This window comes from Hakea prostrata, chromosome 9 (genome assembly GCF_041222555.1).
Source record: "Hakea prostrata isolate BN-2017 chromosome 9, UWA_Hpros_2, whole genome shotgun sequence".
In the NCBI taxonomy this organism is placed as follows: Eukaryota; Viridiplantae; Streptophyta; class Magnoliopsida; order Proteales; family Proteaceae; genus Hakea; species Hakea prostrata.
The window spans coordinates 60237800-60264837 of record NC_142608.1 but is presented as its reverse complement, the minus strand read 5'-3'; the positions used below and the strand labels follow the sequence as shown (position 1 = coordinate 60264837).

General features: G+C 38.0%; 2 protein-coding genes across 2 annotated transcripts; both read left to right on the top strand.

The window, feature by feature from the left end:
• Positions 1-306: 306 nt before the first annotated feature.
• LOC149005909 (LOW protein: exocyst complex component-like protein) lies at positions 307-10692 on the top strand. The gene is made up of 7 exons (XM_089168774.1): positions 307-548; positions 2493-2587; positions 4333-5377; positions 5817-6341; positions 7437-7625; positions 9505-9641; positions 9716-10692. The coding sequence occupies exons 1-7, from the start codon at positions 453-455 to the stop codon at positions 9954-9956; spliced, it is 2328 nt and encodes a 775-aa protein (XP_089024900.1). The 5' UTR covers positions 307-452; the 3' UTR covers positions 9957-10692.
• A 1404-nt stretch (positions 10693-12096) lies between these two features.
• BRIZ2 (zinc finger (C3HC4-type RING finger) family protein) lies at positions 12097-26151 on the top strand. The gene is made up of 12 exons (XM_089168384.1): positions 12097-12659; positions 12767-12882; positions 12979-13087; positions 13227-13341; positions 15131-15228; positions 20889-20995; positions 21141-21390; positions 21523-21576; positions 21809-21952; positions 22117-22181; positions 25458-25512; positions 25608-26151. The coding sequence occupies exons 1-12, from the start codon at positions 12435-12437 to the stop codon at positions 25749-25751; spliced, it is 1482 nt and encodes a 493-aa protein (XP_089024510.1). The 5' UTR covers positions 12097-12434; the 3' UTR covers positions 25752-26151.
• The last annotated feature ends 887 nt before the right edge of the window (positions 26152-27038 follow it).

Here is a 27038-nt window from a genome sequence, read left to right as displayed (position 1 = left end):
ACCAAAGACAAAATTGAAAAATACCGGACAAACCGTATCAGGTTCGATACGTTCGGGGGAGTTAGCTAGCTGGTTCACGAGTCACGGGCTCAGGCCCAGGCCCATGGACCAACTCTTTTTTTTTGTGGAAGCCCATGAACCAACTCCAGCTGGGGTAAAATGGCATTTGTCAAATATTGAGGAATTTTTGGGTAAGAAAAAGTAGTGAGGATACAGGCGTAAATAAAACTACAACAGGTCCAGTTTCAGTAAATTTACAATCGAGCCGAGCACACTTTTCAAAATTAGTTCGTCAGACCTCTCACAATAAAAAAAAAATCCTATTCCGCACAACAGCACAGGCGCACGGCGACAAGTCTGCCATGGCATTCTTTGGACTTCTCACCTCATTCATCATCACAGTGTGAACAAAGAACGGGAAGAAGAAGAAGAAGGCATTTCTCCACAAGGAAATGGAGAGCAGTGAAGAAGACGACGACTTCCCAGTTCATGAATGGATCACTCCACAATCGAAGATCGACGCCATTTATCAATCCAACACTGAAAAGGTTCGTTCATTTCCCCCATGAAATCCTGTTGTTCTAGTGTGAATTCACTTATCGTTGAGCTTAATATCCGAAAGAATTCATTTTTCGGTCTTGATCCCATCTAGTTAAAGCTGAATCGGTGGAGAGATTATACTTAAGCAGCATTATTTTTAACATGTTTTCTCTAGGTTACTGCCATAGGGCTTTTTCGGTTTCAAGTTCAATCTGTGAAATGTGGTTCACTGGGATTTTTTGTGTGCTGATATATATTTTACTGCGAAGTCCATTTAAATATGGGCTTCAGGATGATATGCTTAAGATAAGGTTTTTCATGGAAGAATATGATGAACGTCTGTTTCCTTAGATAGGTTTACTGGTTTACTCCAGTATTGTGTTAGCTTAATATTCGAAAGAACTTCTTATTCGGTCTGGATCCCATCTAGTTCAAGCTGAATTACTGGAAAAATTATACTTGAACAGCATTATTTTTAACATCTTTTCACAGGGGTTATTGTTTTAGAGTTTTGTCGGTTTCAATTTCAATCTGAAATGGGGTTCATTGGGATTATTTATGTGCTGATATATATTTTACTGCGAAGGTCAATTCAAATATGGGCTTCAGGAGAATATGCTTAAGATGAGTTTTTTCATGGAAGAATATGGTGAATTTCTGTTTCCTTAGATAGGTTTAGTGGTTTACTCCAGTGCATGTTTTCTCTTGGAGGTTAAAGGGTTTTCTACTTTGCAGTTTGCATGCCTATTTGTGTCTCTTGGAAGACTGACGTGGCAATTATTAACAGTTGGATATCTATGAAATTTCACATTCATTTTTCTTCTTCACTTTTATTTCTACATATCTTCATTTTTCGTTTTTCACTTCTCACTTCTAATTTTACATTTCTTTATCTTTTATTCTTTCAATTTTCATCTTTCCTACCACCTATTGAAAGGATCCATGTAGCCAACTCCATTTAGTGGGGTTAAGGTTTTGTCATTGTTGATATCTATGAAATTGAGATTGTTGTCTGCCTGTTAAATTTTGGAAAGAAATTCAATTGTGTCGCACCTCATATATGGCCATGAAATTCTTGTATTTTTGAGCTGTTCAACGTATTGTTATATACCCTCTTATTGATTGTTGTCTGCCTGTTAAATTTTGGAAAAAATTTTTTCAATTGTGTAGCACCTCATGTATGGCCATGAAATTCTTGTATTTTTGAGCTGTTCAACGTATTGTTATATACCCTCTTATTCAAATGCTCTGTTTGCCTCTTGGGGCTACTCTGTTCAGGCTGTAACTTGATCCTGCAGGGATTGTGGTCTGTCAGTCCACAAAATTACTATATGCAGCATAGAGTAGAGTGCTCCTTTCCTTTATTCTTATGTGGTCAATTGTTCAGTTTCTCTTCTTTGCTCATATTGTCCGCTGAATGACAACATGTTGCTTACATGAACAAATACAGTATGAGTTGTGAAAACCTGAAATGAGAGAGAGAGGGATTTTCCGGCAAGGATGGTTTCCGGCGACTAGGGAGGGTTGGGGTGGTTTCCGGTGGTGTGGTACGGTGAGGTGTAGGTAGAAGATGGGGGAAGGGAAAATCCCTTCACCCACCTAAGGGTTGGTTATGAGAGAATTAAAATGGGGGTATATTGGTCATTTTAAATGTTTTAATAAAAGTAAGGGCATTTGGGTAATTTCATAATCTTTGTTAACAGCAAGGTTAACTGTGAGTAACTTATAATTTACATGTGGGTGCCTTATAATTTATGAGACAATGGTGGGTGGTCAAGAGTTTTGCCCCAAATATAGCGGGTGCCGTCTAATCTGCTCTATTTCAAATTATACAAGGTTTTGATCTGAATTTGTTTGTTGGCAGTCATTACTTACTTCTGCATAACTCAGCATTCTCATATTTTAGAATGACGGCTGCGGTCTTAAAATTGTAATTATGCATGTTAATGCAGGGTATCAGAAAACTATGCTGTGAACTCTTGGACCTAAAGGATGCGGTGGACAATTTATGCGGCAATGTTCAATCGAAGTACTCAGCTTTCCTCAGGTAATAATTGTTGTAATTTTCTTTTCACCATTAATCACTTACGAATTCACTGTGGTTATTTATTGAGACAAAGAAAACTTTTTGGTTTTACTGTAAACCCTGGGACGGCTTTGTGCAATGGAGCAAAAGTCAACCCAATAGAGCCTTCTAGAGCAACACAGCCACATGAGTCATGTTGCAAAATTTAACTCTATTTGGAAGTTGGAACTATATCATTTGTTAAAGCATTGTTTTTCCTCACTCCATACATTTTTTGGTTGGTTTTAGACCTATGGTTAGGAGTGCTTCTTTACTTTTCTTTTGGGGTGGGGTGGACTTTTTTGGGAGGGGGGGATGGGGTGTTGGACAAGGTTTGGTATTTGAAAAATATAGAAGAAAAGAATTCATGACATTGTGTTTGTGTTAAGATTGAGTTTGAGAAAACAATTCATGTCATATGTTTGTGTTAAGATTGAGTTTTGCCTATGCAGAAGGTCGGTGATGCTAGGGGAATCACTTATTCCACCTGAAAAAGTTTAGTAGGGAATGGTATTCGTTTGTAATTTAATTTGTATAAGTTAAGGATAAGAAGAGGTAATGCAGATGTCAGACCCCGCCAATGCTGGGTTTTTGGAATATATTTTGGAGATGGGGAAAAAAGGAGAAAAGAAAAACGTTCAAGAACTGAATAACCTATATAATGCAAATGCTTATAGACTTCTATAGTTATTAACAGAGGAGTTTATGTTGCAGTTTATAGGTAAGGAAATAATGTGGGGCATGTATTGATTAGAAGCAGTGCAGTAATCCTCCGACCATTTCTGCTTAGTAGTCCATTTGTAGCTTTCCTACTTTTCTCTGGAGAAATCAGGGTCGGGGTGAGAAATATGCACATTTTGATTGGAGTAGTTTGAGATCAGGGAACCTTATTTTGTTTTTATTATATTATATTATATTTTTTTGATAGATCTATCATCTATCTTGTGTTTTGCTCGTATCTCCTTCAATAGATTCTTGGTTTGAGTTATATTTTGTCAACTTCTATTCCAAGTGACCCGGATCTCTGATATGCTTTAAGTACCTTATAATTATATTGTGATATGGATGTTGTGCCATGTACATAAAGTCCTTCCCAAATTTCTTTTTTGGAACTTAGTTTTGAGGTCACTACCAAGCATTAGCTGGAGAAATATTACTGGGAGTTCTGACATTATTGTTTTATCACTTATTATCTGCTGAGAATATGCTACGAAAAGGTGACTCTTGCTTCTACAAACTTGTTTTTCAAATTTATTTTGTTGCTTGTTTATATTTTTGCTTGACAAGAACTTTTCTTCATCGGCTCAGATTGAAAGAATTTTCTACCCAGACAGACATTTCTGCCATGTGGAAAATTGGTTTGGTTGACCGCATAGTCAGATATTTGGGCACCCTTGGACTACCACATTTCATGGGCATTATTAACCATGCTTTGTCTACTTTATTTCTTTTTTTTTCAACTGATGGACAACTTCGTACTGGTCCACTATCTCCCCAACCCCTTTTTTTTTGGAGTAAAATTGGAGTTCTTGTTGGTGTCGTGGATGATGCTTTTGGGCTGAAATTGTCTAATAGATAGAAGGTGGTGCCACCATATGCCCACAAAGTTTGACCACCTATCTGTCTGCCACTTGGCATATAATGTCCACAGGAGTACATGTGCAGATTCCTCTGTGTGTGCCGATGTACAAAATTGTCATCACTAATATACCAACCACCATTTACAGGATATCAGAAGAGGTTGTTGAGATGGAGCAAGAACTGATTGAGCTACAAAAGCATATATCTGCTCAAGGTATTCTTGTGCAGGATTTGATGAGTGGTGTCTGTCGTGAACTGGAGGAATGGAGCCAATCTAACCAGGATGCAAATGAATCTGAAAAAGAGCAGAAAGTCTTGGAAGTTCAGGATCCCTTGCCTAATGAAATGGAGGACCAGAAGCAGACTTTCTTGGAGGACCTTGACATTCTCATGGCTGAGCGTAAACTTGAAGAATCTGTAGAAGCTCTAGTGTCGGAAGAAAGAAGCTGCCCAGCGCTTAATGGTGCTGAGGAGGCTTCATCTAATGAAACTTCTTCATATAAGTCTGCTTTTCTGAAAAGAAAGGCAGTGCTTGAGGATTTGCTTATAGAGATTACTGGACAACCATCAGCTAGCATGGTTGAACTAAAGCAAGCTTTTTCTGGTTTGGTAAAATTGGGGAAAGGTCCTTTGGCACATCAACAATTTTTGAAAGTCTGTGGATCTCGCCTTCTAAAGAACATTGAGGGTTTTCTGCCTTTTTGTTCAATCTACCCTGAGACATGTTCTGCAACATTGTCTAAACTTGTGTTTTCTGCGATCTCACTGACCACAAAAGAATCTGCTTTATTATTTGGTGATGATCCTTTATATACCAATAGAGTAGTGCAATGGGCAGAGTGGGAGCTCGAGTCTTTTGTGCGGTTGGTTAAAGAAAATGCTCCCTCATCTGAAACAACTTCTGCTCTTCGTGCTGCAAGCATTTGTGTTCAAGCTAGTCTTAGTCACTGCTCAATGTTGGAGCCTCAAGGGTTGAAACTTTCTAAGTTGTTATTGGTGCTTTTGCGCCCATATGTTGAAGAGGTTTTTGAGATGAATTTCAGACGAGCTAGAAGAATAGTTCTTGATTCAGTTGGAAATGATGAAACATTTCTGTTGACACCTGAATTTGCGTCTCCATTATCTGCAGTTGCATCGCCTTCAAATAACTTGCTCACTGAAAGTGGAATGAGATTTATGTTCATAGTAAATGTGAGTTTACCTATTTTCTTCTAGTGTTTGTTGAAGACATAATTCTGTGAGCGATGAAAGATCCAAATTTTGTATCCTGGTACCATGTTATCTTCATTATCATTGATGAGATTTTCATCCTGCTCAAATATTTTAGGAACAGTGAAAAAATGAGATCATTTGAAAGTGCATCTCTTAAAGTGTTAAGCATCTAGATCCCTACATGGAATATGTTTCAACTTCAGAGAAAGCACATACATCAAATTAACCATGATTTTTCTTCATCAAGCAGAACCATACTTCAGCATCAATTTCCATAAAAATTTAGTGTTCATTTAGCAGTTCAAATTTTTAAGAATTTTATTTGAACTGTCACAGTGTCACTATGACTTGCAGCCAAAAATATATTGCAGTAAACCAAGAAATTTTTTTTTACATGGATGATGCATTTCTTTCACAGGACATTGTGGAACAGCTAACACCGCCAGTCATTTTGCATTTTGGAGGAACTGTTTTGAGCAGGATCTCCCAACTATTTGATAAATATGTGGATGCTCTGATTAAAGCCCTACCAGGTCCCTCTGAAGATGAACATCTCATGGAACAGAGAGAGGTGACTCACTTCAGAGCTGAAACAGATTCTGAGCAGCTAACACTTTTGGGAACTGCATTTACTGTGGCTGATGAACTATTACCAATCACTGTATCAAGGATTTGGAGCGCACACAACGAAAAGAATGAACCTGGAAGTGAGTCTTCTGAAAACATTCTGCTTCCTGTGAGTAGCACCATAGAGTTTAAGGATTGGAGACGCCATCTCCAGCATTCCCTGGATAAGCTGAGAGATCATTTCTGTCGGCAGTATGTTTTGAACTTCATCTATTCAAGAGAAGGTAAAACAAGGTTAGATGCAAGGATATACTTGGATAGTAAAGGAGAGGATCTGTTCGGGGAATCTGAATCACTGCCTACACTGCCTTTCCAGGTGATGCATTTTTCTCTACTTAGTCTTTCAGGCCTTAGGCCTTATTTGCTTAGAGGGGAAAGTGGGACCAACATGTCACTGGGGTGGAAATTTTCAGGTAAAGTGACTTTTCCATGAATGTTGACCAAAGTCCTACCGAACTGGCAGGGTTTTAGTAATGTTCCTTGTCATTTTGTAAGTTCACTACCCATATTAACCAAACAAGGTTAGGGTGGGATTTTGAAGTTTCATTTCAGCATTTTCTTGCCCCATCTAACTCCCCTCTAAATAAATGGGCCCCAATTCCCAAACATTCAGGTGAGGTCAATGTGTAGTATAAAAAGTCTTTTTAAAAGGGGGAAAAAAAAAACTCAAAAAAAAGAGGAGGTCAGACTGACCAGAAAGCAGGCCTTTACTGTTGCTACAAAGTTAATTGCTCTGGCCTTGTAAGGCTTTTCCAATGAAACTCCAGTTCTTTGAACTTCACAGTGTCAGCCAGTTTAACGAACATGATGCTTCACACATCCAAAGCAAATTCCAAATTTTATTTTTAATTTTCCTATATTGGTGAAAATTGTATCCCATTCACGACAACTTGAATTAATTGATGCATGAATGTTCTGGAGAATACCTTTTGGAGTCAGTTTTGTACCCTTCATTATGGATTTGAGCACATTTTCTTATCAGCAACAACTCAGCCTTATCCCAAATAAAAATAGTTGGCTGCATGGATCCTTTCCTTCCAATCAGCTCTACATGAGATCATACTTGATACAAGGCTTAAGCTATGAATGTCTTCATTCACTACCTCTCTTAGGGTGTGTTGGTCGACCCTGGGCTTTTCTATTACTTCAGTCTGAATTGAATCACTCCATGCTGGAGCATCCCAAGGTCTCCATTGAACATTACCATTCCACCTCAGCTTTTTCGTAGTAAATCATGTATTAGTGCCACTCTGAGATTATGAAGTAGATTCTGACATTCTGTACCATCCAAAAATATAAGTAGTGTTGTACAGCTGGTGTCCTTGATTGCCTTTTTGAGCATGTTCCCATCTGGTGATGGCTGTAGAGGTCAGGCAGAGATAATGACATTTTGTGCCATTACTTACTGCAGGCATTATTTGTAAAGTTGCAGCAGTTAGCAACGGTTGCTGGTGATGTATTACTTGGTAGAGAGAAGATACAGAAGATTTTGCTAGCCAGGGTGACAGAGACAGTTGTTATGTGGTTATCTGATGAGAAGGAGTTCTGGGATGTGTTTGAGGATGATTCGGCTACTCTCACGCCACTTGGGTTGCAGCAGGTATATTGTGCCTCAGAAGTTCAAGTTGTTTCTAGGGTAAATTATAAGTATCCCCCTGTTACCTGACTTAATATCACGTCACTCTCATGTTTTGAAAAAGCTATATGTACCACTCCACTCCATTAATTGATTCTTTTTCAGTTAAATGATGATATCAATCAGGTTATTTTTTGGTAAACTACACAGGTAAACTAAAATTATAATGAAAGTCCTCATCCCCACTTCATTAGTTGATTCTGTTTCAGTTAAATGATGATATCAATCAGGTTAGATTTTTGGTAAACTAAAATTATAATGAAAGTCCTCATCCGTTTCCTCTCACCCACAAAACGAGAATCTATTGAGGTTATTTTAAAAGAAACGGATACATCCACAAACAAGGGCTGCACCCAATGGGTTCTTTATGTAAATGCCATGCCAGACATTTTATCCTCTCTTTTTTTTCTTTTCTTTTCTTTTCTTTCTTTTTTTCATTTTCATTTTCATTTCTTGATTTAGTTTTCCATTTTTCCACTCTTCCATGTTAACATCTTCATTCAGCCATACTTGTTTTTTGGCTTTTGTTATTAACTCCTATCAATGCAGATGATCAGTGCCCACCCCTCAAATTGAATTACTGCTTCACAGGATGCCTTTGAGTTGCATTTTACTGGGGTCTGGGGTTACTGAGTCTAAATCAAATTGACTCAGTCACAGATTCGTTTAAGTGGGACCGTACTTGTGATTCCTGGGATCACAGTTGACCTCCTATTTGAGTTGATTTAATTAAATGTTTGATCATGTGAAAAATCATCTTTTGCATTTTCTTTTGTGCCTAGTCACCTTGATGACAGTTCTACTGTCTTATCTTAAACACTTTATTTGCAGTTTCCATTTTTACAAAATTTATACTTTCACATGTTCTGTACAATTTATTTTTTATGCATTTTTCGATGATTTTAAGTTAGCAGTTACCCCTCTTATTCTAGATTCCAAAATATGATTTTGAGTTGGCAATTACCCTCTTATTCTTGCAACTGTGTTTGATCACTAAAAGCTTATGCAATCTGGAGTATTGTGTAGAAATTTTGCAGATAAAAGTTATTCATTTCCTCCGTCTAAATATGTGGACAAGAATCCCATAGTCATCAAACTTACAAAATGGAAGATCCACTTCACAAATTGATCTCCAACAGTTTTGGTCATAACTTCCTGACCAGAGAGGATCTTGGGCTGGGGGAGATTTCTGGATATGTTATTAGTCAGTTTGGTGGAAACTGAAATCAAGCCTATTGGGCATATCTGCTCACCATTCCCGGATCCAAACAGGGTTGTCCTTAAGACTCTTAGCATTGTAGAAGGCAGTTGAAGCCACAAAGTTGAAATGTAGGAATTGAAGATGCATATAGCATGTAATCCTAAGTGCAAAACTTTTTCTTTGTGCTGCTGCTGGAGATTTGGACCTGGAATTGTGGCCCACGGTGGAGTGTGATGTTTGCTTGCTTATGGTCAATGTAGTGTGATGTCTGCTTGTATGGTCAATGTCATAGGCTGTTGACTCCTGGACCCAATTCCTACTTTCCACTTCCATCTTGCATGACATGTTCTTGCCTCCCTCTCGCTTTTGGCTTGTGTATTGCATGCTGCTATGCCTTGTACCACTCATTGAATTGGAGATCAAATGGGTCAAATCATTCATGTATAGTCATACTGCAGATGTGGAACATAACCTATGGCTTCAATGATTCCCTTAATCTCTGACATTAGGACTTTCAGCAGGACCAAGAATATGAATTTTGTTGGAACCACATTTTACATTAGCAAACATCTGCTATTGCTCTATATTGTATTTCCATGTCTTCATCTTCCCTGACCACTAATAAAACTTCGTTTTTCTCAGTTAGTTCTTGATATGCACTTCGTAGTTGAGATTGCTGTTCGAGGGGGTTACCCATCTCGGCATGTGCACCAAATTGCATCAGCTATAATTGCTCGTGCAATAAGAACCTTCTCTGCGAGAGATGTTGATCCCCAAAAGTATGTATTTCTTTCATTCCGTTTTGAAAAATACTTCGCATCTGTTTTGCAAATTAAAATGGGTGTTGCTGCAGTGCTCTTCATGAGGATGAATGGTTTGTCAATACTGCGAAGGGGGCAATAAGTAAGCTACTGCAGGAGACATCTGGATCTGAATCAGAAAATAATGAAGAACATATTGTCATACAAGATGAAGTCAGCTCTGACTCTGATGACAGTATATCTTGCCTTTCTGAAGAATCATCTGAGTCTTTTGCTTCTGCAAATATGGATGAGATCGAAAGCCCAATATACCTCACAGATCACGAAGTTTGAACATGATAAAATTCAGCAAACCAGGCAATAACACTTATGCATATGATGCGATGAGGGTTTACTTCATAGACACTGAGGGTTGAGCAAGATTAGAGTTCAGCAACTCAGGCAACGACGCTCAAGCATGTTAATTGAGAAATTGATCAGTGAGCCTCTGAAGCTTACATGGCGGAATTAGGTAGGATTGGGTGGCTTGAGAGCTAACGATTGATTTAGAGTATTCAAATTCAATTGATGTTGTTTGTTTCTACTTCTACTGGTGTCTACCCAATATATAATGACCTTGTATAGTAACTATAGATATCAGTGATGGCTGCCAAAAGTTTTTTCTCTGCTAACTGATGCTTTTAGTAGGAAATTTTTTACTATTTGTTCAGGTTGGTTCTAAACAGAGATCTGACTTGCAAAAGATCATGTATCCAGGTATAATATATATCACAAATCCGTCAATTAAAACCAGGAGTAAAGGAAGTCATCATTGGAAATTGCCCTGACCCAGGCAAGCCACCTGATGACTTTTTTATTCATTTAAAAACTTTTATACTCTTGTTTTTGCTTTATCCCTAAAATGACCATATTGTACCCTCTTTTATAGATGGAAATTGTAAGTTTTTGTTCTTTGTACCTCATGGTAAAAGATGTTATAGGTTTGATGTTTATTGTAGTATATGTAATAGTTCCCACCCCTGATGTAAAATTACTATTTCCAAAACAAAAGAATTTGTTAGATTTCACCCGTGAGTTTGAGAGGTGGGTTTTACATATTTCATGGAGTATCCTTCGTTATTCTTCCTAGTTCCTATGGCAAGAACAGTTGTCTGATGAGGTTCTAACCTGAACTGTGTTAAAATTTTATTCAGTTTGTTTTTCCCAGTTGGAGAGAGGTATGGTACCATATTGCGGGTTGTATCATACTAGTTAATACATTTTAGTGCAATTTAATAAAGAGACGTCTCGATATGTATTTGCTAGTAATACATAGTATTGTGGGATACTTGAAACCTTTGTGAGGTTCATGGATTGGTATAAATCAAATATAAAAATCTTATTTTATTTAGTTTTATTCTTCTCAGTAACAACTAGGGTGAGAAATCTCGGCAAAATCTTGCCGACGTGAGACTCAATTTATGTAAGACAAAAGAATGATTCAGTTATTCTGCTACCACAGTCAACCATTCATTCTTATCCGTTATGGTTGGGGCTTTTCATTATTCCCTTCAACTGAAATATCTTAGTTCACCAGCAATCTTTGGCTGGGGCTTTTCATTATTCCCTTCAACTGAAATATCTTAGTTCACCAGTAATCTTTTGACTCCCCATCGCTCGTATTTTGGTCTCTTTCATGAGCATCAAAACTGCTCCAAAAAATTCTCTACAGAGTCTTTCTTGGAGATAAGGTTTTATATTCGCCGATTAAAGATATTTGTAGAGCCAATGGAGGAGTAGTAGGATGGTTATGAACCTGCTTCTCAGTGGACTGGTTATGGATTCAACTCTTACTGGCGGCATATGTAATATCTCTATATATAAAAAGCGCCTTTGTACAAAAATAAAAAATAAAAAATTTTGAGGTTCATAACTGAATCAGTTCTTGGATTTGAAAATCGACAAAAAAAACAAATAGAGCGATTCGAGATCCAATGTGAAGAAGAAAATCAGCTAGCCTAATATCAACTCAAACATTCACAGGAAAAGTGGGTTTCTCCCTAACCAATTAAGTTTGTGGTCCTTACTACAAGGTTTGTTGGAGACGACATGGATAAGGGTTTGGTATCGTCTTCACTTTCTTCTCCGCCTCCAGTGATATTCAATATTTTTTCAAGATTTTCGGTAATAGTTGCCAAAATTTCGTCGATCTCCAGAATATCACGATTCACGAATTTCAGAAAGTTTCATTTTCACCTAGAGAAAAAAATCACTGATTACCGAAACGGCTAAAATTTGACGAATTTCGGCGAAAAGTGATACCATGCTTACAACCAAACATTAAAACTAATTTTCTTCTACTGTTTTATTTGTGTTTTCTAATTTATTTCTCGTCAATCAAACAGCCTCAGTTAACCGTCTCGAAACATAGGGCATTTTAGTAATTGCGGAAACAATCAAACTCAGAGTCTCAGACTACTCGGTAACTCACTCGCGCTTCAAGCGTTCGTTGGATTTTCGAGTTTTGAGCTATAAGCCTATAAGTATCGTAGAGCGCGCGCGCGCGAGAGAGAGGAATTTATATTCCGAAGCTCACAGAGCTTTCTCTCCTCCTGTTACCCTGCAGCAGCGAAGAGAACAAGTCGCGGGAAGAATTTCGTCTTCGTGTATGAGACGATAGCGCTGAGAGTTCTTTTTCCGGAACACAAGTCAATCTTTTTTCTTTTCGAGCTGAAAACAGAATATGTACGGAAGAAGGATTAACACGTAAGTGGAACGATCAATATTCATTCCGAAAGCGCGAAGTTTTTCTGTTGATACCTGCTCAAACCTATGTCTGAGACCTCCACAAGTGCTAGCGCCGCCGCTGGCGCCTCTTCGGAAGATGCATTAAGGCCATCGTCCACCACCGTGATGTCTGACGAGCTGAGCGATCCTTCTGGTTCGGGACTTACTCAGGCTTTACATTTTTCTTCCGGAAACCCTAGATTTGAACAGACTAGGGGAATTATGCATCTCTACCGTGAAGACGCATCCTTCTCAAATTCTGAGCTTCCCGTGAGCAATACATTCCATTTGATCTATTTGAACTCTTTATCTTCGGTTACAATATAATTTTTTTTTCTTGACATATGTCTTTTATCTCTTGAAACTCTCCTTATTAGGTTGGGAGGAAACCACTTGTTTGCGTCTTGGCAGTGCCTAATCATATGACCTATGCGGATTTCTGCCAGTTTTGTGGTTCTTTCATTCAGCATGTATTAGAAATGCGAACTGTCAGGTTGAATTCAGTGTACATCTTAATTTTACTTCCTTTTTCTTCTTTAGTCGGGGAAAATTATCTATTTGTTGATTTTCTTCTTGACTGTGAGTTCAGAAGTGATGGAATGGAGGATCGGTACAGTGTTCTGATGAGGTTCGATAGCCAGACCAACACAGATAATTTCTTCAAGCATTTCAATGGGAAGCGTTTCTCATCGCTGGAGGTTTGCTTTTTCTAGAGAAAATATTTACTACCATTTGTCTCATAAATCTTACGAAGAGGGGAAACAAATTTCATAATTGAGAAAACTATATTGTTTATTCGATTGCTTTTGTTGAATTTCTTTTCGTGGTTCAATACAGGTAGAGGTTTGTCAGGTCCTTTTCACTCTAGATGTACATTACACTTGTTCTATTGAGCATGCACAAAGCTCTCCTGCAAGCTTAACTGAGCAGCCCTCGTGCCCAGTCTGCCTTGGTAAGGCTTCAGCATGGTATTTGGAAAGATCTAGTTCAATTCTACAATGGTTCATATAGAACTTACTAATGCAATCTACCTGGGAAAAAAAGCAGAAGAAGAAAAAAAAGAGAGAAATTTTACTGATGCATGTTTTTGACTTTGGAAGCTTTGCAGCTTGAGGAGCTGCAATTCTTATACATTGGTTTGAACAAATAACTTCAAATATTGTTTCTGTATTGAACTATGATTTTGTATACTTTATTTTGGCAAGCTGAAAAAGAGAGCTGCCAGGCAATTAAAAATATTTTATTTATTACCATAACAAAAATTTGGCAGACTCTGAAAAGGATCTCTACTACATTGTAATATTTAGTCTGGTCTATGACACTGTGCCCCCGCCCACTTTGGTTTGCTCTAAACTGAGATTGAGATTTTAAAGTTTTGTCTCATTCTTTTAGTAATTCTCTTTTAAGTGTTCTTTTCCTTTTTTCTTTTTTTTTCTTTCTTTCTTTCTTTTCTTTATTTAGTTTTTTGTTTATATAACTTTGCCTCTCAACATTCTTTATTTGACATCTAAATGGGTAGGGTTAAAACAATGTGTACTTTTAATTTTATAAGTCAACCCAGGTCATATTTTTTATTTTGTTCAGTGGTTTCTGAAGCCAGCTTTACATCATATTTTGCTTATTTACTTATCGTCCCCATTCTAGTTTTAGCTCATAAAAAAGCACAGGAGGGTTATAATGCAAATACCAACCTCGAATTGAGACCAGCCGGAGATTGATTGCAACTAGATCAACACAACAATGATGAACAAATTAAATAACTGAGATTTTATTGCTTTCCTAGAAAAGGATAAGAAGGAAGAAGAAGGGGGGGGGGCAATGGTTGGTAGGGTCTTAGCCGTGGGCCTCTCACCTATAGCTATCTCAGCTGTTGAAATAAGTCTTTCTTAGAGCAAATACTCACATGCGTGCAATATAGTGCATTTAATGAAACCCCTTTTCTAGTATAACTGATGGGGCCTATTTATAGCTTGGCCTAGGCTTCACAGAGCAGGGACTATTTAAGTAAAAGCTAAGAAACTAAAATAGAAAGCTCCTATAAATCTAGTTGCCAAACCTTGAAATGGAAACTTTTAAAAACAAAATAATTACAAGCAGAATTTAAAACTACCTAAGATTCTATTGCAATGAAATAAATCTACATTTTAAATCTGAAAATATAAACTAAAAAATGGTAGCATTAGAATAGGATCCTCCACTTGATGGGCCAGAGCCTACTAAAAAGGATACAGTACAGAGAAATATGGCTATTACACTGTTCATTTAGACAATATCCACAAAAAGTCTTTGGGGCTTTTTCTTCACATTTCAATCTACTTCAAGGGTAGTCTGTTAATTTTTGTCAGTTTGATAATGGTTTGCAGTGAGTTGCTTGATTTTGGTCAATGTAATTTGATGTCTATTGATTGAGCGAATGAACCTTGCTTTTTTATTTTTTATTTTTTTTATCTTTGTATTTGTTTTTGGTTCAAATTCTCCCTTTCTTTTCTGAATTTCCTTTGCATCTTCTGCTCTGTTCTTTTTCGTTATTTATCTTCCTGATTCTAGAGTTCTATCAAGCTTGGGCAACATCATTGATTGGTGGAATGGAATATGCTTTGGTAGTGTAATATTTTAGCCTGGCTTTAGTTCAAGGCTTTTGTGTTTACATTTTCTTTTAATTATATCCGTTTCTCTTTCTAATCACTATTTTTTTCTTTTTGGATTTGTAAAAGCCTCTAATTCTGTGTCTATGTTGGCAGAGAGATTAGATCAAGACATGGGTGGGATTCTCACAACTATTTGCAATCATTCTTTCCATTGTTCCTGTATCTCTAAATGGACAGATTCTTCTTGTCCGGTAAGCATTTCAATAGTAGGAATGCTCATATGTGATTATATATTTAACTGAGCAATTTCCTTTAAAGTGTTTTTGTCTGATTGAAGATGGTTTCATTTGTGGGAACTCATGTTAAGTGGGAAGAAAGATATGGTTGAAGTGAAAATTTTGGTGTACCATTATATGTAATGCTTACCTCTCCCTTTCTGTTGGGACCTTCTTTTAGGCATTGATAGGAGGATTTGATTGCCACCTTAGTAGTTATGCTACTTAATTTATGGAAATTGAACTCACATTTTGGTATTTAGTGGGAAAAGGTACACTTAAAGTTGAAGTAGCTAGGAAAAAGTAACCATGAAGAACATGGAGAGGAGGGTTGAGGAAGTAGAGGGGAGAGAAAGGGAAGAGAAGATAGATTGGTAGAATGTTGAGTGTTGGAGTGATTCTTGAATATACCTATATTACTCCTTGTTGAGTGATGGAGTGATTCTTGAATATACCTAAATTACTCCAATAGTGATAGTTGAGGGAATAACATACAGCTCCCTTGGGACTTGAAGGGTAAAAAACATAAATTACAGTATAAGGAAGTAGTTAACATGCTTCAACATAGACTTTGACGCTTATCCCTCCTTACTTTTGCCTTTCCACACTTATCAATTGAACAATCAGACTTCTGTTCTCTTTCAACTGCCATTGATTATTTTCAAGTACATGTTTCCACAAACCTGCCCACCCTCTCACCTTCCCCAAAAAGGAGAAGGAAGTATTTGCCCTTCCCCGGCTACCCCCAAAAAAATACTCCCCCTCCCCCCTCCTTTCTTGCTGGGGAATACTTTATAGGTTGCGAGAGGTATTTGTAATTTGTATATAGGCCTATGCCTTGAGTTTTATTTTGGTTGGTTTAGGACGCACAGAAGTTCTGCGTCATTGTTCATTACCATTATAGTACTATTTGATCATTCAATCTCCTCACCCCCTGGGGGAAAAAGGAAGGAACAAATATAAAGCTTTATTGAAGGGGAAAAGTATTCAGTACAAGGATGCAAAATGTGAGCTATTCTATTTTATACTGCACAAAATACATGAAATCCCTATAGATTGCTTCAGCGATCTTCAACTGAAGAATTGCTGATTCCAATGTCCAGGGAAAAGAAAAAGCCATTTATGTGATATTATCTTATCTCCCATGTTTTGAAACACCCCCCCCCCCCAAAAAAAAAAAAAAAAAAAAGAAGAAAAAGAAACAAAAAGAATGAATTTATCTCCTATGTGAGGTGGAGTTACAACTGTAACCTACCATCATTTGATCTCAACCCATTATTAACAGGTCAACACCACTTTCTAGTCTAGTTGTCAAGGTGCTTTGTCTGAGCTGGCTCATTGTTTGCCTAGATGGGGGGCCTTAGACACCTTGATTGCCTAATTGGTGTTGCTTTGAATTTTACCCTCCCTAGTGCCTTGGTTCGTCTAGGTACTGTGGTAACTGTTCTTCCAAAGTGTCAGACCAGCAGTGTGGAGAAGAGATGTCTAACCCTTGAAGTTATAGCTTTCATCTTTTCTGCACAGCAACCAGTTGTGAAAATCGAACCAGAAAAATGACATTGTCATGCGATGTGTGACAAAAACATTGCCTTGTATGGATTAGCTGGTGAAATTGCCTTCTAAATTTAACTTTAAAATGAATTACATGTTAGGTGCCCAATCCTTGTGGAAAGGTCTTTTTGGGTGCCCACTCTTTGAAAATTAATGCTTGAGGGGCACTCTTTGAAAATTAATGCTTGAGGGGCCTTTTTTAATTAATCCTTCTCTAAAATGATGGAGATTTTCCAATTCATCCCTCACAACCATTTTCACCTCCTCTCCAACAACTACTGCCATCAGCATTGCCTAACCTGCAACTGTGCAATCCCATCCTGCCCAATGCCGCACTGCCCCCTGCCCTACAACGCTTCTGCTTTATGTAACCCTACCTGTTGTCTGGGAATGGGCAGAATCTGGGAGGACATGGGGTGAAGGTAGTGAATGGCAGAGGCTGCAGGGGTTAGGGAGGTTGAGGTGGAGTTATGGGTTGGGAGTTATAAATTTGAGGATTTACTTCATTTCAGAAAGGACAAATGAGAAGGGAAATTTATAAATGGCCATTTTCAAAGATTGGGCACCCAAGACGACCTTCTTATAAAGATTCGGAACCTAAGTTGTATTTCGAACCTAAGCTTGTAGTCACCCGTTCACGGTGGGCGAACGCGATGCTGAAGGCTTCTGCACAAGTAGACTCCGTGGGGCATTTTTCCTATGGAGCTTTGCCACAACCATTTTTCTTGAGAGGTTGTTCTGATGCCTTGACCTCAGCCTAAAAATGTGGTCCATTGACCATTGTGTCAACGCTCGCCTTTTTGTTTGGTTCCATAGTAGACCAACATATTCTTTCTCATTGTCTTGTTTTCTTGGGGGGAGAGGGGTGTGTTATGGGGATTCAATTACTCGGACTTATTTAAAGTTTACTTTTTTGCCTAGTAGAATTATACATGCAGGTCACTGAACTTTGATGGATCTGGAAACACAATCAGAACATTGTATGACCTGAATTAGCTGAGTTTTTGCAATGCATTCCATCAAGATTATGATGTAATTGCACAGTGGAAACATTGCCTATTGTAATATTATATGTGATGCAAGCTTTAGATGTTTTTTTTGGATGAATAAATAATGATATTAAACAAACAACGAACTAAAAGGATGAACCAAACTGGGAAGGATCAGGGAGAAGGGATGATTTGGGAGTTGAGACCCCAGGAGACAACAATGAGCTTGTTCCTTGGGGAATCAACAGCCGGGGGATGGGGAATAAAAATGAGTCTCGCTGATACATCAAAATAAATCGCATTCCAAATCGAATCAGGAGAGCGTGATTTAGAAGTCTAGCGCCTGAGATTCCGCTCCCACCAGAGATGGTGGATCGTGGCGCCAAAGACAAGCTTACCTATCCGGTCACAAATTTAGGAACCTGCGAATTTACTTAAAATCCAAGACTAGTCACAATCAAACCCAAATGAGCGGCGGGAGCGGGGCCAAATGAAAGCAAGGGATTTTCTCCAGAGGGAACTGGAGAAGGGGGAGGAGAAAATAATGCTCAATGTCCTCAGTACCAGTCCAGCAAAGGATACAATTAGGGTTCGCAGGGATATGGCGGGAGATAAGGAAAGCCTGGGTTGGGAGAGCATGGTTTAGGGCTCTCCAAAGGTTGGGGGTGTGTCGGGGAATGTGACTTGTGAACTAGACAAGGGGGGGCCAAGTGGGGGATGGGGAGGGGGACCGAACCAAATTCCAAGCAGAAGATGAGGTGAAGGATTTAGAGGGGGAGGGGAGCCAAACTAAAGTATCCTGGGTAGAGGGGATAATAGGAGGGAGGGAATTCCAGACTTGTGTGAGGCAAGGGTGGGGGGCAGAGGTCCAGGAATCATTGGTGATGAAATCTGATAAGAGAGAGGACTTGGGGACGCGGGTGTCATAGACCGTGTGGGGGGAAAGAAGAATGAGGAGAATACCCATCGGATGCCACGATTCTAGCTAGAATTTCGTGGAGAGGCCCGAAGAAATTTGGTTTGTAATGGCAAGGAGATTCCTCCAGATCCAAGAAGGATTGGAAGGGATAGGGACGGTCCAGAAAGAATCCGATTTGAGGAGGTAGGAATAGACCCAATTGACCTAAATGGAATCTTGTTTAGAAACAATTTTCCATATGAGACGAAGCAAAGTAGTGGAATTGACATCTTTGATCCTTTGAATTCCTAGGCCCCCCCCAGCCTTAGGCCGACAGATGTTGGACCAACTGATGGGGCGGAGGAATCGCGAAGATTCTTGCCTTTCCAGAGAAAGGCACAGAAGATGGACTCCATTGCCGGAGCAAGCTTTAGATGTTAGTTACTCATATTAGGTATTCTAGTGACGTGACGGTATTTCTCAATTTAAGTGTTGGGCATTGTTTGAGAACTCAAACTTGGTGGCTATCTCAGTGCCCCCTCCCCCCCCGGCGGACACACACAAAAAAAAAGAAAAGTAGAAAAAAACTCATTGAGTTGGTGGAAAAAATTCCTCCCATCTTGACCTAATCAATGGCCTATCTCAATGATTTTTAGGGGTCTTGTGGCTGAAAATTATTGTCCAGCCCATTTTAGGTCTTATAAATATAGTGGTGGCCTCAAATTGATGAAAAACAATATTATATGTAAGTTCCATTTTGACCCTAAGTTTGAAATTGTTGCGCCAAAGAAGTGAAGATTCATACCTATAAAACATAAAGTGCACATGATATACTTAATATATCAAGTATACATGATTTACTTTATGTATATGAATACATTAAGGTCCAAACTCAAACAACTATGATATATTGTACATCACAGTATCACACATGTTCATCTTCATCATCAATTTTTAAATTAGTAATAAGTTCACAATCACATGACTTGATCGACGTGTTTATAAGTTACACTTACAGCCCAAAAGTACAAGACTAAAAATACTAGTGTAGAATTTTTGAAAAATATCAAATTTGGGATGAAATCTCACCTTTTTTAGAGATTTGGTTGAAAAATCTTCTATCTTCCCTATAATATGTCCTAGTAGTGATGCGGATGAAGTCTAGTAGGTGGTCCAGCCAAAACTCTGGCAAAACCAGGTTTTCCAACAAGGCAGCAGGGAAGAGGACGAGAGGACTGAGATTTTGCTGAAATTGAGTTCAGATATCTTGACTTGATTGAGTTGGGGGTTTTTTATAGCAGCTGTTTGACTTAGATTGAACTGAGATCTCCGTCAAGATTTACTATTTCCTGGAACTTGCTCCTAATCGTGTATTGGTTTTTCAAAAATCGAGATATCTTGAGAGATCTCAAACCATGATTTTGGGACCTTGGTATAGTTTCTAATTGAGTGATAAAGTCTTTTTATGAGTCAAATTAGTAGTGTTGTAAGTAGTTAGGTTCTGCCTATAATTTATTTTTGTACTTTAATCTACATCAAGGATGTTGCACTCTTACCGATTGTGAGTGGTCGCATGATTCTCTCCTTTGAGAGTTCTCTTCTCCTACTTCTCAAGTTTACTGTTTTGGATTAATTTCTTATTTACCATAATAAGAAGGCTGTGCTTGGAGCTTTGGTCGAGTTCACTTGTTGAACTCTTGGTCACACGTTCCCGTCCTGGAAGCTGGGGTAAGCTAACCCAGCTTCGTACATCGAACTCTCCCCAGATCATGCTATATGCAGGATCCTAATGCAGTGGATACAATCTTTTTTTTAGTGAGTTAAGATCTCTCTCCACCATTTCCTCAATAGTTCAGGCTTCAAAATCTATTCCCTAGGTTCTTCCACCCACACTACATGATTACATCTGAAAGTAATCTATTGACTGTACTGTACAGAAAAAGTGGAAGATTGTTTTCAACTCATGTCTGTCCTCTGGCTCTAACAAGCTAGGAAAACCTGCAAAGCCTGTAAAAACATGTGATTACTGAGGGTTCTTATTTTCCCTTTCCTACTTTTTTACTGGTACTTGTTCCTTTCATTATCTGAGTTAGGATTTTGTATAATGTTACCAATTATGGGATTAACATGTCCCTTGTCATGCCAAAGAAAATCATCTTCATATCATTAGTTAACCAGAATCTGACTTCTTATTTCAGGTATGCCGATATTGCCAGCAACAACCTGAGAAGACTACGTGTTCTGTTTGTGAAACTTCTGAAAATCTCTGGATTTGTGTTATCTGTGGTTTTGTTGGCTGTGGGAGGTAATCAGCGTCATTCTTTACCTATGATTATCATCCTTTTCAAGAGTAATAACTCAAGATATATCTTCAAATTTTTATTATTATTATTATTATTTTCCCCATTTGCAATGGTTTTTCATCACTGATAAGGAAAATTCTGATTTAGGTACAAAGAAGGTCATGCTATCAGACATTGGAAAGAAACTCAACACTGCTATTCCTTGGAACTGGAAAGCCAACGTGTGTGGGACTATGCAGGAGACAACTATGTCCACCGGTTGATCCAATCCAAAACTGATGGGAAGCTAGTTGAGTTAAATTCCCATTGTGCACATGCAGATGACAGTTGCGGGAGTTGTGAATGTAGTGCAGAATCTGGAATCACTGAGGCTTTGTTCAATAGTAAAGTTGAAGCTGTAAATATTGTTCTTACACTGCATTATTCTTTTGATTTCTTGTTTTCCTCTTTAACACTTGTCACTTACTTTATAAAACTTGATTGTGTTGTGACATCTGTCTGGTTCATGTTTCTTTAAATGCTTTCACAGATTGTTAATGAGTATAATGACCTTCTTACTGGACAACTGGAGAATCAAAGGAAAGTAAGTCTATTAGTCTTTTTCACACTAAAGTTTCTTTTAACTTTCCCCCTACATTTGATACTTTGGTTTGAGTTTAGGTTCACTGTGAAGTTGAAAAAAAAATTGGAGTCTGAAGGAACTTCTACTGCTTTACTTTATTTTGATGATTTAGTATTGTAGGTAACATCCGTGTAGATAACATGGTATATTTTTTTTGGCTATTAGATTAATCACTTCTCTGGTTTGACTGCAGTATTTTGAATCTCTGCTGCTTGAGGTTGAGGATGACACTGAGAAAGAAATTTCTGAGGCTGTTGAGAAGGCAATAAATCTTAAATTGCAAAAGATGCAAGCTAAGCTGGATAAATGTGTTAAAGAGAAGAGATTTCTTGATGATGTATGTCAATCTGCTCTTTGTTGGACTGGCATATTAGCGATCTTCTAGTTATCACTTGAAGTGTTGGAGGATAACAAGCATTTATTAATTTTAATTTTTTTTTCTTCTTAGTTACTGAACTCTTCTTCTTACTAAATTTTGTGCATTTTCTGTTTCTACTGCAGATCAATGACAATCTTGTGAAAAATCAGAAAATTTGGGAGGCCAAAATTATGGAAATTGAAGAAAGGTATGCTTTGTTGTATAATTCCTCATCATTTCAATATGACTGATAAATGAAAGCTTGTGAATGCTTCTTATAGGTTGCCTTTATCTGTTATACATATTTTCTTAAGGTCTGGATCCCATTTAATGTATTATAAACTAGGTTTGGACTTGGATGCTTTTATTTGCCAAGTAATCAGGCATAAGGGCTTCATTCGGGCATGATGCTGGAACTGTTCACAATAGAATGCGTGAACAAGTTGGATGTTTGGATTTAAGTCGTCGTTCCCTTGAGTTCAGGGGTGGAAAGGGATTTTGAATTTAGGGTTTCATTCTTCTAATTATGAATTTGAATGCCTGATAGACTTCCTCAAAAGCAGTTGAATTGATAAACCTGGAAAAGGCAGCAGAAAAAGAAAAAACGGTCAATTGATATTCATAGGCTTATGTAGGGATCCAGTATCAAGAGGAAGTACCTCAAAAGATATTGCAGTTGAATACCATTTTGGACGGTAATGTCTTTCTGAGTTTTTGATGTATCTGCAGTTCTACTTATTTACTGGGATGACAGCCCTAGTCTTTATGAGTGTTACAATATGGCACTGGACATTCAAAACCAGATAATTGCCTACTTCACAGATATTATTTTCTAGGAAGTTTAATTGTTCATGGAAGCTGCATTATTCTGCTGCTACTATCAAACTGAATTTTAACTGGAACTTTTGATGGAAGTCAAAACGATTAGGAGGTCTTTTAGATGTCTCTGCAGTTTACTACTGGGATGACATCCCTAGTCTTTATGAGTTATGATATGGCACTGGACATTCAAAACCAGATAATTGTCTACTTTACAGATATTGTTTTCTAGCAAGTTTAATTGTTCATGGAAGCTGCATTATTCTGCTACTCCTATCAAACTGAATCTCAACTGGAACTTTTGATGGAAGTCAAAATGATTAGGAGGTCTTTGATCTAATGAATATTAGCAATCTCAATGAGACACGTGCACCAACTACAGCTACCAGAAGTAGGGACCTTTTCACGTAGGTCAAACCCATCCAGTTAACATTGAACTTTAGAAGAGAATGTCAATTTTAGTGGTATGGTAATATAATTAACAAGAGCAAGATCATCTCCTCTCTCTTTTCCTTCAAAGAGGCAAGAAAAGTAATGGTACATAATTGATGAGTCTGTGAGATTCAAAAGGTTGACTTAGGTCACCTACTGTTTTAGTATTTATAATTCAGCATAGAAGTCTAGTATTTCTTGAAAAAACAGCAAAGCCTTTGAAGAGGAGTAGATATTGAGAGGTTGCAACACTAGCAGTTGGTTATTAATGCTTTTGGTGGCAAGGGGTGTATTCACAATCACTTGTAGCTGCTGTCACAATGTTTTGTTACCTCTTTTTCTCTGGGGGCAACTAAAATGTTTGGTTACTAGATTTTGACTGATCATGATACGTATACCAGACTGAAATTTCCATAGAAATTCGGCCGGAACATTTTATTCCCTGCAAGTGTTACTCTTGGCAGTTTAGGGTGTTAAATGCTGTCTATTGGCAATTTGGGGTGTAAAATGCTGAAACAAAATGACTAACATTTGATAAAACAATGCATTTTTTCCCCAAAATTTCTGAACTTTTGAAGTGAGATGACTGAAGTATTGCCCCCAACCCTTTCTTTTCCTTCTTCTCTTAACATTTAACAGGACATCTGAATTTGTCTGGTTGAATTGTCTGAAGTTTAGAAAATTTTGGCAGAGACATCTGACTATGAGTATGATTTTGCCTGTCGAGTGACTACTGCTGCTGTCTTGAGATGGTCAGTGCAGAACCGTGATGACTCAGGATTGGAGTCAGAAAGTGGAAGTTGCAATATGATTTGGTATGGACAGATACATAATCAAACTCGATTACCAGTCCATAGTTAGAAGCTGTTGACTAGTATTTAACTCAGGATCACCAAAAAGCAGATAAGCTAGAGAAATAGGAGAGAAACTTTAAGAGATATAAGATTCAGAATGGCCTGATGTTCAGGATGACTGATTGTCTTGCTGAATAGAATCTGCCTGTTATCTGGTTGGAAATAATATAGCAAGTATAGGAGATAATGGGACTAGGATTCACCTGCTATGGTCTGAAGTTGAAACTCCCAACCACCCCTATCCCTGCTGCTCCTCCCCCCCCCCCCCCCCCCAAAAAAAAAAAAAAAAAAAAAGAAAAAAAAAATTGAGAACAATCTACGCAGAGTGAATCGGTCCCTAAGAAACTCCCGAAAGGGCTGCCGTCCGATGGGTACACGAAAGTGATGAAGTTGCTTTGACTACTGAACCATGCCTGTCTATTTGAGCGAATTGGATGATCGGGCCGAGGGAACAAGCAAGGGAGGAGCATAGAATATATAGCCGTTGCGAAAAAGAAAACACACTTTCACCCGCACACAAGAAAAAAAAGGAGAAGAAGAAACAGAGACCCTGAGAGTTACTCAGAAAAACAAAACTGAACCATGGTACTTGAACAAAACTTCAATGATATTGCTCACTTTTGTGGCTGAGGCCTCAGGTCACTACATCTACATTAGAGTTCCTGAAATCACTTTGTACTATTCCTATGATGACGTGCAACTCAAACTGCTACGTGGATCAGCCAAAAAGATTTATGATACAGCTGCTCGAACTAGGACTCTGAAAACAGAATATGAAACTTTTTAATGTTACCACAACTTAAATTGATTTTAACTTCTCACAGTAAAACACTCATAATTTGGACTATAGTAAACCCACTTATACTCTTGTATCCGTGGCTTTTTCTCTTCGGTTTAGGCCCTTCATAGTGGCATATCACAACAAGAATTCTTTTGAACCAAAGGCCCCAACATTTGTGTAATTCAATTGAAGGATTACTTCCACTGATTTTGCTTCTTCAACTTTTCTGCATGTGAGAGCAAGTCAGTGAGGATATACCTTGGAGATATATTATATGGTTTTAGATACAGTTTTTTCATCTTTATTCTCATAAGAGGGAGCAGTTTATGAAGAAATCAGGGAAATTATGTTGAGTTTGATAATAGAGTAACATGTTTATCTTAGCAAAATGGCTGTTGCCAAAGGATGCATTCGTGAGTTTGTCTCCATGCTGCATGAGGCAGAAGTTATATTTTTGAGTTGCTTGGGCTTGCATTCAGGTGGTGGTAGAAATAATAATCTACTCACAGTTCTGTACCTGTTTGGGTCACCTTGGAATTTGTGACAAATAATGAACAAGGAAGAGCTCTTCTTTCTGATCATGCATTTTTTGTCGCAGGGAGAAAAAGATGTTGATGTTGAAGGACAAGAAAACACAAGACTTGGAGGAACAGGTAAGCCAACTCAACACGGCAGTCAGATTTTGCTGAATGATAAGCGTCCATTATTACTAGGGGTCCCTTAATGTTATTTGGCTTTGCTTTGACAGCTTCAAGGTTTGATGGTACAACTTGAAGCAGGCCAGACGGAGCAGCAGCATCCAACAGCAAGTGAAATCAGTGATGGCTCGAGTGTGCCTGTATCAAGGAGTCCCAAGAGGGCTTCAAGGAATAATAATAAAAAGAGAGGCTAATCTGTCTAATTTGTAGCCAAATGTTGCATTTGATGTATATACGTGTGGGTTTTATAAGTAAATCTTGCTTTTCTTCTCTATATTGGTTACTTTTCTTTTAAAAAATAGATTTGAACTTGGAGGTTGGACAATGTAAAACTTCTAATGTTCAAGCACTGGTATGTCTGTGGAAGGAAAACGGATTAGAGTCGTCTGTATGTCTAGGTCTCAATGGAGGGAGTAATCTGTCTTACCTATGAAAAGTAATTTTCTACCATGGCATGCAGTTATCAAGATCATCACCCAGTAATGGAAACTAAGCATGCCTGTTGACACGCAAAAAATCATGAATGCTGCATTAACTCTTCAACTTTTTAAACCTAGCATGAGAGGATTTAGATTTGCGCCACCTAAACTGCCCATCCTCTCATCTGCCCATGCATACTTAAAGGCCTATCTGAAGTACACGGGTAGGCTCATGTGTGTGTGAGGGGAGGGGATGGGAGATGGGCAGTTTGGATGAAGAGGATCTCCACGCAACATGAAGTTGGGGCAGGGGTGTGTGGAGGGGTTGTTCTAGTTTCAATCTAATACATATAGCACACGATAAGTGCACAAAAAAGGGAGTAGAGAAGCTTAATTTGGTCTCTTTGGTTTTATATATTTTTTATTATTATTGTTTTTTTTTTCTGGGGGAAAGGTGCAAAGAGAGTTTTACTATCTTTACCTGAGAAGATGGCTATCATCCTTAGAACTGTAATCAAGCGATCCTATATTGTAAGGTGTGAATTGGAGTGGGGATAAATTAAAATAAGATAAAAAATTAGAGTAGGGTTCACATTAATTTTCTCGAGTCATTTCCTATACATCTTGAATTGAATTGAATCATAGCATGATTTCATCCAGAATCGAGATTTTGTTCTCTTTTCTTTCTTTTGTTTTTTCCGTCATGAAACTGAAAGCTTTTTGTGTTAAAGGGATGAGGACCATTATTACATATATCAACAATCGTTGAATAAAGAGGTATTGATTATTAATTGAGGAATGTTTTTGATGACAATTTTCATAAAATTAGGTAGAGTGAGTTGAATCGGATCAACAGTCTGACAATTCCAGCCAGCGCAAACGGAGATGACTAGTTTCTCCGCTCTGTAAGAAGGTTTTAGTATATTTAGGCTCTTTTTGGTATCTATTATTCTCTATTATGCTTATTTAAAAGAAAATAAGTACAAGAATTCATTATTGGTCAAGAATGAAAAATGATTTGGTGAACTTTGTCGAAAATAAATTATAAAATGAAAAAATAAG